The sequence below is a fragment of the Nelumbo lutea genome, chromosome 6 (genome assembly GCF_056320005.1).
Source record: "Nelumbo lutea isolate HS-2025 chromosome 6, American lotus-T2T, whole genome shotgun sequence".
Classification (NCBI taxonomy): domain Eukaryota; kingdom Viridiplantae; phylum Streptophyta; class Magnoliopsida; order Proteales; family Nelumbonaceae; genus Nelumbo; species Nelumbo lutea.
Window position 1 is genome coordinate 26,323,352 of NC_142689.1, and position 10,180 is coordinate 26,333,531.

Below are 10,180 nucleotides of genomic sequence, written 5' to 3' on the forward strand. Positions count from 1 at the left end.
CAATGCTGCAATGCATATATCATAACCTTTGGATCAAAACTCTCAACTTTCCATTCTACAAGCGACACAGAATTCTCCTTTTAGCAGCAAGGTCTAGGAATAGAAATCCTAACACATCGTTTGTACGATATTTTGAGAGGGAGTTTTAACTAATGTACATCAAGAATCAAAGCCAGAGTAAATACCACTGTCCCTTAACAACCTCTTCTCTTCTTCAACATAATTTTTCCCTCTACTGGCCTGACCAAGATCTCTCTTTCTCTTCTCCTTCTGTGAGAAAGAAAGATTCTTCTTCTCCTTCCGAGTCTGCACACCTGTTAACTCCTCTCCCTCAGCTAGCGCAGCTCTGGTTTTCTGCCGCTCTTCATATGATTCTTCAATTTCCCTGTCTTTAACATTCTCCTTGCCATTAGACCACGACCAGTCTAGTGGCTTGTCATCAACCTCCTTTGGTGGAGGCATGCTCAAGAGCGAAGGTCCACCCCTATAACCATGCCGACTCAAAGCTTCAAAGTCTATGCCACCATTACCCTTCAATTTTCCAAGCTTCACTGTATCCAAGATTCCAAGGAACAAACAAGGTCAATAGGCTATTTCTGGTTATATTTTTAAGAATATAAATGAGATATACTAGCGTCCTTGCATATTTCCAATCCCCCACCTCAAAACTTCCTTTGCCCAGAATCCAAGCCATCTAACACTTGCGGCATGTATTACCCCAATGCCTAGAATTTTGGAGGTGTTTGGTACAGTGGTATTGTGTTGCCATTGTGTTTTGGGTTGATCAATACAAATTTAAAGTTGAGAAAGGGATTTTTCTACTTGAAATGTTTTAAAAACATTTTGAGTTGATCAATACAAATTGCTATTTCTACCTAAACCGTTCAAATTTAATGTTTCTCACAAACATGCAGTTTTCTAGTTGAAATGACATATATAATGAGACAACACATTTCTCACAAATTTGTATGGATCAACCCAAAATGCAACAGCAATGCAACGCCACTGTACCAAACACCCCCTTTGTTTCCAGACGCAGTTTTATGAAATCAAGAGTGGTTGAGAGAACATCTTTTCCTTCCTCAATTCATTGTCAAAGAGCTGAACATTTCTTAGCCACAGTTATCACCCTAAATCATCAGAGCATTACATAACCAATAAAAATGAAGAAAAAAATACAATTTCTTATTCTTTGCTTTTTTTTCATTTCCTAGACACCAACCAAAAGGATGTAATTGTTATGACAAAAAACATCATTCCTTCTTAAATTAACAGTACATGGATCTACAACAATATCTAAAAATGTTACAGAATGCCCCAGTTTGCTTAAGAAACACACTTTGTAAAATGTGTTGCATATCTGTGGTAAAAGATGGGATCAACAAAGGCATATTGCATGGGACTCAAAAGCCAGAGTCACCTAATATGATGATGAAAGTAAGCCTATACATTTCTTCCATGAACCAGATAATGGCTTCAGCTTTAAAGGATGGATAATGGCCAGCAGTGTTACTTGGACTCTCATAAGTGGATGTGCCTGTGTCAGACATGTGATGGATTCTCACACTCCATGGATTTTTGAAGAACACTTCTATGAAACATTTTCCTTTCTCTCCTTATTTATTTTGCCATAAAAGATCTGCTAGTGTGCATAATAAAATCCATTTTTCCTATAAAACATCAATAAGTAACAAAGATAAACTTCTAGAGCTTTTTTATATAGATGTAAACTTTAAAATTAAAAACAAATATGGATTATTTTAAGGGATAATTACTTATATATGCCCTGTATGTTTAGAAAACTACTTAAATGTAACCTGTAGTCTCAAAAACTACCTATATATACCTTATAAGATGGATAACACAAATAGACTCTGTTGAGAAAACTTTTAGGGCCATTTCACATGGCCATTGATTTGTTTTATAATCCTATTTTTATCCCTTCTCTTCTCTCCTTCCTCACCTCTTCAGTCTCCCAAAGGAACAAATCAAAGAGGCTGTACCTCCAATCATGAATTTACAACTCTCAAACCTCCATGACCTCCCACTTTTTTAGAACATTAGTGAGGTAATATAAGGGCTACCATATAATTGCTTGATAGATTTTCCTAAACCCTGCCATAAGGTGAAGGGAATGATCAATTGGATTCATGTCGGAATGGATTTGAGATATGTTTCATGTATTCTTGATGCACTTATGCTCATCAGATTATAGAAATTGTATCACATGGTCACACAGCATGCTCTATGTACCTTACTATTTAAATAAAGAACAGAAAAATCTAAATGAATAAACAAAACAAAAAATGTGGGCAGCTTAGTATGTTCTAAATGGAGTCCTATCCAATTGTCAGAGCATGGACATGCATAACACCACATACATGCAATGGAGGTGTAAAATAGGCACTTCAGTCATTGTAGTTGTGTAAAACAAAGTCGCCAACAATGGTAAGTAATTGACTGCATCCAGGATATGTGATTGAGTTTGGGAAAGGTGTGTGACCATGTTGAGGGCCCGGGAATAGGATCTCGTCACGGGTCGGTCCACGGGGAAAACCTGCTCATGATGAACCTATCTTGGCGCCTTTGGTGATTTGTTCAAGAGATCACCAACTCTCCTAACTCACTCTTGACTGAATAATTTGATATCTCATTCAATAATGGGGGGGTCTCCTTAAATAGGAGATTACAAGAATCCTAATCAAGGGGAGTCTCCTTGCTGAATAGAGAGACTTCCAGTTCTATCTTGCTAAGGATAAGATAAGCTACTAACAATATAAGATAAGCTAAGCTAATCCTAATCTGATAAGCTATTAACAAGATAAGATAAGAGATAAGAACAATAAGATAAGAACAAGCAAAATGAGCTAATCTAATCTAGATAGGACTGCTGTTGCCAAACTGGGTAGGATGAGCATCACTGAATCCTTGCTGATGCTGGCGGTGGGCCCGGGGCCTGTTGCTGCCGACGGGGATGGTACGTCTTCCCAAGGAAGGCGTCCATAACAGACCATGTACCAACCCCCGCATGCAATTCCTCCCATACCAAACAAAGCTGATGTGGCAAAGCTAATCAACATGTCACATCTTGTCAGACAAATATCTCATAACAGCATCTTTGCCGTGGCTTCCTAACAGATTATTGAATAAAGACAAAGTAATAAAAAAACAAGCCTAAAAGGCCCTTGAGTCCAGAAACTCCTAAGAACAACTATAAATATCAGCTCAGATCCCAAGAGCAGGAGTCAGTCATCAAGTCCAAATGGGAGTATCAGTCTTGAAACCTTAGTCGAGAAGATTCCTATCTGATCATTATCAGGGGTGCAGCAGCACCTCTACCACCAATACTAAGGAAGTCCTAGCTACCTCCTATTCAGTTTTCAGCCATTCACGTTCTCAGATCTCCAGATCATCAGATCTGAGAAGAACTCAACCTAGCCTACACTGTTGCTCCAACTTTTAGAGCTCCAGCCCGTCTCAGTCATAACCAATGCCTTAAACTAGGAAATCCATAAAATATTGTTGACAAATATACTATTGGAGAAACTGCTTTAAAATATCAGAAACCTGGTTTCATGTACCAATTTTTTACACCTCCAATGAAGCCTACCAACACGTCTGACCACAACAGAACAATGACCAGAATCCCAACAATCCCAACAATCCCACCACCTTTGACTCTATTACCTTATACTGTGTACTATAAGCTAACCGTTTCATTCTAGGAAATTCATGTATGTATGCATGCATGCAAATGTGTGGGTTCACTTCTTTTATTAATTATATTGTTTAAATATTTCTATGAACAGGATAAGTGAAGAAGTAGCTGCTCAACAATCACAGAAAAAGAAAGGCAAAGAATAAGCAAGATATGTCTACACTTGTTTAAATATAGATACACGTTAGGACAACTTAAATATTTTTTATTCAGAAAAATCCTCCAAGGGAAATGTCCTTTTTCTTTCCTGCAATCATTGTTTCAATGGATAAGAAATAAGATCTTGATTTTTATTGTCCTTATAGCTCCTTTTGTAATGCTGGAGCTCTTTTTGTACCTACGCACACTGAGTAATCTTTTTAGTTGATGTACAGCTTTTGATTGGGCACTGCACAGCTCCTTGTTGTGCAGATTTTGTTCATGTTTTTGTCTAATATATTAATTTACTTTTTCTCAAAAAATTCAGAAATCAGGAGTGCACTTTTAGGTGGCTTTTCAAAAATATCTTGAGAACAGCAGCCAAGGTCCTTTTTACATATAACTCTGTTCCTCTACAAATTTTCCTGTTATAACTTATCAGTAGCTATGCATCTACTTCTCTCTAGAGACACCTTTTAGGGATCCCTGGGAAATCTAATCTCTGATACAAGTTCTTCAAAGCTCAATATGGGAAACCAGGTAAATGACATAGGAAAATAGGAATTGGATGAGAAGATGTTATCTAAGTGTGATGAGAATGAGAAGATGGAGACATAAGTTGGTTAAGATTGCAAATATGATCTGTTCTCCAAGGGTCTTCTCATGTAACCTGTTCTGATGATCTGGTCTGTTCTGATTTAATGAAAATTTGAAATTTTATCTACAAAAAAAAAAAAAAAAAGATTGCAATTATCATATTCAGTCAAGAGAGTTTTGTGGTAATAAATACAGTGAGATGGCCAAGGAAACTATAGGTGCTTGTTTTTAGTTACAATGTAACTTAATAGTTCTAGCAATAGCAGGTATTTTGCAATGTGGTTGGAAATATGGGAGCAGAATAATAGGGGCAGGTTCATCACCAAAACAAAATTAGAGAGAAACAGTAGCACTCATATCAGTTCCAATTAGATGGGTTCCAAGAAACTTTAATTCAATTATTGATGGCCTTGCTACATCAGAGCTATAAAGAACTTTGTGTACAGTAATAGATTCTTACCCTTATCATTTTAGTTTTAAAGGAAGTCTATCTTGTTTCTTGTACAGCTCTATACATCCCCTTACAGTTTTGCCTATACTTGACACAATATACATTGCCTATTTTACAAAAAGAAAAATAAAAGATGTATGAGACTATAATTTTGATGCCTGACATGAAACAGAGATCACATGCAAGTAGGAAGAAATGTAATGGTAATCAACATTTCAGTTTAATTAAAATTTCATTTGTTAGAACTTTGGTTCCCAGACTTTCACAAGGTTTTTTTCTATATCTAACGCGAAACCACTTACACAGAATCCATGTTTGTCTTCCTATCTGAAATTGTGTTTATGAACCAGGTAGACCATCATGTACCTTGTTCTCCTCTCTGCCATTTTGATCTAGCAAAGTTTTTTATGATGAGCAAACTAATCATATTAAGATTTGTATTTAATAACAACTTTAAGAAGTAGAAATTGCATAGAAACAACTTTAGGAAGTTCAAAATTCAAAATTCAACTACCTATCACTTGGTGGTCGAACTACTTTGGTTAGATCCACTCTAGCCAACTTGCTTGTATATTAGTTGTCGGCACTCAAATCCCACAAGGGGTAGCTAGGAAATTGGAAGTAATGATGAAGGACTTTCTTTGGGAGCCAAGGGAGAAATTGTGAATATTCAGAAAGAGAAATGTAGCTTTTTTGGGTAAGTGGTTGTAAAGGCTACCTCTTGATAAGGATAAATTGTGGGCTAAGGTAATTGCTAGCATTCATGGGCTTGCGGTTAATGGATGGGATGTTGGGATTGTGGCTAAGGCTACAAGAGCCTCCCCTTGGAAAGTAGTTTAAGCTATCCTACCTTCCTTCTTGCCTTGGATCAGGTGCAGTTTGTGTTCTGGTAATTGCATTAAATTCTGGGAATAGGTTTAGATTGGGGACTCCCCTCTAAAAGACCATTTTCCCTCTTTGTTTGCCATCTCAAACTACAAAAATGAGATTATCTCTACCTTTTTGGTACCTTCTGATTCCAAAACTAGGTATGGATGGGGCTTGGGACTAAGAAGGGCCATCAAGGACACAGAGTTAGATAATATACCAGTGTTACTTGATATTCTTGATGGGACTTTCTTGGATCCAAAACTAGGTAATAGATGGAGTTTGGGACTAAGAAGAGCTATCAGGGACACAGAGTTAAATAATATCCCAGTGTTACTTGATACTCTTGATGGGATTTTCTTGAATCAAAAACTAGGCACAGATGGGGTTTGGGACTAAGAAGGGCTATCAGGGACACATATTAAATAATATCCCAATGTTACTTGATATTCTTGATAGGACTTTCTTGGACCCTTCCAAATCTAACAACCGAATTTGGACCCCTTCACCCTCTGGTATGTTTACTTGTGCCTCTTTCTTGAGAACCTTAACCCTACTTGTTGCTAGAAGACCTATTCATGGGCTGGTTAACCTGACGGCCTGGCCTATTCTAAGTCGGGCTTGGACATTATTTTAGGCTTGCAGCTCGGGCCCGAGCCTAAAACATCAGGCCCTACCATTTTCAGGTTGGGCCCGGGCTTTCTCAAAAAAGCTCGGCCTAAGCCTGAGCCTGACTTGATAATATATATTATATAATAAAAAACATATATGCAATACTTTTTCTTTGTTTCTCCTCTTTTTTTCAAGTAATAATGAGATCTTTCATTATTTTTGAGTTTGGAGGGCTTTTAATATAAATAAAACACTTATTTTGTTGAATACAAAAGAAAAAACATTGTTTTCAAATTTCTAGCCAGGCTCGGGTTCAAGACCTAGGCCCGATGGTCGGGTCGGGCTCGGGCAAGCTCGGGCCTAAATGTATTCTATTGATACATAGGCAAAGCTCAGCCCAAACCCGGCCCAACCCATGAATAGGTCTAGTTGCTAGTAGTGGGTAGCCTTTCCCTATAAAAGAGGTCTAGAGAAGGCAGTAAGCCTATCCCCCCAAGGTTGGGGGTTTTTGTTGGGAAGTCTTCATGAAAAGAATCAATACATGTGATTCACTTCAAAGAAAGAGACCTCAAGTTGTTTATCCACTCACCAGTGTGTTCTCTGTAAAGTTGATGGTGAGAATTGTTATCACTTATTAATCTCCTACCCTTTTGTTAAAGTTATTTAGGAATGGTTTCTTTCTTTGTTTGAGTGTAGGTGGTCCCCTCGTCGTATGTGCAAAGCACGTTTGGCTCTACAACCTTCAATTGGCCAAAGAAGAGGAAAAGGATAATTTGGAGATGTGTGAGGGTTGCTATAAGTTGGACTATATGGGAAGAAAGAAACTCAAGATTATTTTAGACAATGAGAGAGGTAAAGGACGTGGTACTCAATACAGTGGTATACTGGATCAAGTAGTTGGAATTATTTAAAGATATTCCAATGGACAACTTATTAGAATCTAGAAGGAAGTTGCTTCCTCAACCCCTGTCAAGGATACCATAATTCCTTTATGGACCCCACCCCCCACCCACCCACCAAAATAGTGGGTTTATATTTTGTAAAGATGAATTTTGATAGAAGTTGTGTCGGAAATCTAGGGCCCTCAGGCATTGGAGGTGTTTTTAGGGATGAGGGTGGAAAATATTGCATTCTTTTCAGGACCAATTGGAGAAGGTGATTCTCTATGGGCTTAGTTGTTAGCAATAATGGAAGGGTACAAGGGGCAAAGGATATAAACATTAGAAAGTTGATTATAGGAGACTCCAAGTTGGTGGTGGGCTGGTTGAAGGAAGAGCGAAATGGACTTTGGAACTACAATAATGAAAGGAAAAATTCAAGTGGCTAACACAAGACATTGAAGTACAGGTGCTTTGGGTCAAAATAAGTGCTAATTCCTCTTTTGATGTTTTAGCAAAGCAAGGGGTGAATAGGATTTCTATGTTTTCGGCTCAATTTTAATTGTTTTTTAATTTGTTTTGGCTTTGTTTGAACTTCTATGGGAGAATTAAGAGAGATGATCTCTCATGATCTTGTACTTGTCTCATAATCTTCTCTACAAAAGCAATAGCATTAAGGGTCTGACGCACAAGCAAGGACTTTTTAGGCTGGGATTTAAAAGGTGCGCTTGACAAATAGGCATGGCACAGTTTCAAAGCTACACGGCTACACCCCACCCAGGCCCAACCACGGCCCCTTTAAAAAAGTGTGTGCCTGATCCTGGTGCACTTTGCACCTCACAACCCAGGCATTTGCACCCAAGCCCCTTGAGGCAAGCTCAAACAAGTCCGTGTTAGAAAAAAAGGGGGTTCTACTCCACTCTGGCTTGGTTGATTCACTTGCTCGCCAATGCTCTGAAAGACCCCTTTTTGGGCTTGCCTCCAGGGGCTTGTTCGGGGGCTTATGGACTCCACCCATCTCAAGAACTCAGATAGCTAGGGCCAACATCAGGTGATGGTCCCTTATTACAAACTAGAATTTGAGGAATCAACAAGTTAATACCTTCAGATACAGTTTCTTTGGCCAGTTGAACAATGGTTGGTTTTGTTTTACCCAGCCCATCATCAGATTCTGAATCAGAGTCGGAGGAAGATTCCTCGGATGATAATCCATCCACTTTATCGCTCCATGGCATTGCCCTTTTCATGTTATAAGAAATCCTGACTGAACAAATAATAAATGGGTTATCCAAATATAAAATCCCATGCATATTTTATATGGCACGATGCAAAAACTCATTCTGGTGCACTCAAAATTATAAAGTTGTACTTAAAAAGATACAACAGATACCATTAGAATGCACAGAGTGAACAGGGATAGAAAATCACCATCTGATCAAGCTACAAAACTTAATGAAAATCATATGATAAATGAGAAAAAAGAACAAAAAGAAAAAACATCCATTTGTTGGAATTGAACCCAAAAGGTAAGGAAATCATATCCACTTTCTCGTTGTTCACTGTGATGATTCCCTGATTCAACAACCTCAGTGTCATATAAGCAAAGCAATGTTGCTGAGAAAAAAAAGCATTTATTACTAGATCCAGAACAAAAAGAAAAACACCAATCAATTATTTTTATTTTTGTAAAACAAAAGAGGAGAATGGAGGAAAGAATAAATTGTATCACTAATCTAGTATAAATACTTATGACCTGAACATGAAGAAAGAACAAGGAAGTCAACCAAAAACGATTAACAGCAAGAACCACCCTTTTCCTTTTTGATAACAAATTATACTGAGGTTCCTCCCTCCCTCCACCTTCTTCCTTTTTTATTCCAAAATAATCTTTTTAATACGCAGAATTAGTTAAGAGTAATCAAAACCGAAAAGTCATGTTTTTATATGGTCCCAGAATTTTACTCATGAAGTGATTAATATGTTAACAATCCATTATCCAAATGAAAATGGAAAAGCAGTTCTTGGGTTTTCTTCGGGACGATAATAACTTCGGTCCACTCCCTCGTATACCCGTTCTAATTGAAACAAGCAATTATGAGTTTTGCTTTGCAGAGAAATTAACCAGAGGAATTCTTCTTTCTTTTCTTCGCTAGGGATTAATTAGATGATTTTATGAGAAGAGATGGATTAAAAAACTAGGGTTTCAGAAGAGACGTTAGAAAGTAGCAAATGTGTGAAGACTAAAGAGCGAATACGATACGAGCAAACCCTAAAGATAACTCGGAGAAGAAACAGAAAGATACACGTACCTAGCGGCTGCAACTTGCAAACAGAGAGCTGTTCGAACTTCTGAGACTTGCCACCAGAGTACTGTTACATGTGAATTGTGAGACAAATGAACCAGGTAGGACTTGGCTAAGAGACTACCAAAAATACTCGTCTAGGAAGGCTGACGCTTGGGTTGAGCTGCTTTAGAGAAGCCACTGAAGAAGCTTCAACAGAAAGCCCTTTGCCCCCTTTTTCTTGGCTTTAAGACAGCAAATTTGGGCTTCCTTAATTGTTCACCAGACATTGTTATATATATATATATATATGCTATTATAAACAATACAAATGAGGGTGTGGAATTTTTCTCCACTAAAATGCCTTTGTTATTTAATCCATCTCTAATTAAGAAGGTTAAAAATATAATATTACTTAATGTTTTTCACCCCTTTTAATCCATTTTCATTAACTCTTTTATTTATAGTATTAATTCTCATTCTCTTTTATCAAATCTTATATTTAAGTTAAATTTTCACTAGAAAATGCTATTAATTAGATTTATGTTTAATACTTTTAAAAATATAAACATATAAACCCATATATTTTAAAACTTATTCAAAAATAAAATGGTTCTTTATCCAAGTGATGACTAAA

At 37.4% G+C, this 10,180-nt stretch overlaps 1 protein-coding gene and 1 long non-coding RNA gene across 4 annotated transcripts; both read right to left on the minus strand.

Moving 5' to 3' along the window:
- Positions 1-3: 3 nt before the first annotated feature.
- LOC148848071 (uncharacterized) lies at positions 4-9,855 on the minus strand. 3 transcript variants are annotated; one of them, XM_088949335.1, is made up of 3 exons: positions 9,571-9,855; positions 8,364-8,521; positions 4-551 (listed from the first exon to the last, which is right to left on the minus strand). In XM_088949335.1, the coding sequence occupies exons 2-3, from the start codon at positions 8,506-8,508 to the stop codon at positions 160-162; spliced, it is 537 nt and encodes a 178-aa protein (XP_088805461.1). In that variant the 5' UTR covers positions 8,509-8,521; positions 9,571-9,855; the 3' UTR covers positions 4-159. The 3 variants fall into 3 exon arrangements, with proteins under 3 accessions (XP_088805461.1, XP_088805460.1, XP_088805462.1); XM_088949334.1 differs by having other exon boundaries at positions 8,364-8,525; positions 9,571-9,837; XM_088949336.1 differs by having other exon boundaries at positions 8,364-8,833; positions 9,571-9,816.
- On the minus strand, positions 1,060-4,997 carry LOC148848072 (uncharacterized). Its single transcript, XR_016100661.1, has 2 exons — positions 4,914-4,997; positions 1,060-1,130 (listed from the first exon to the last, which is right to left on the minus strand). It is a non-coding gene; the product is annotated as an uncharacterized LOC148848072 (long non-coding RNA).
- Positions 9,856-10,180: the final 325 nt, after the last annotated feature.

Excerpts from the sequence above, each read along its gene's own strand:
- LOC148848071 (XM_088949336.1), bottom strand. The coding sequence starts at position 8,571 with ATGCATGGGATTTTATATTTGGATAACCCATTTATTATTTGTTCAGTC. Across the intron at positions 552-8,363 it reads CAAAGAAACTGTATCTGAAG|TGAAGCTTGGAAAATTGAAG; the intron begins GTATTAACTTGT and ends TCTTGGATACAG.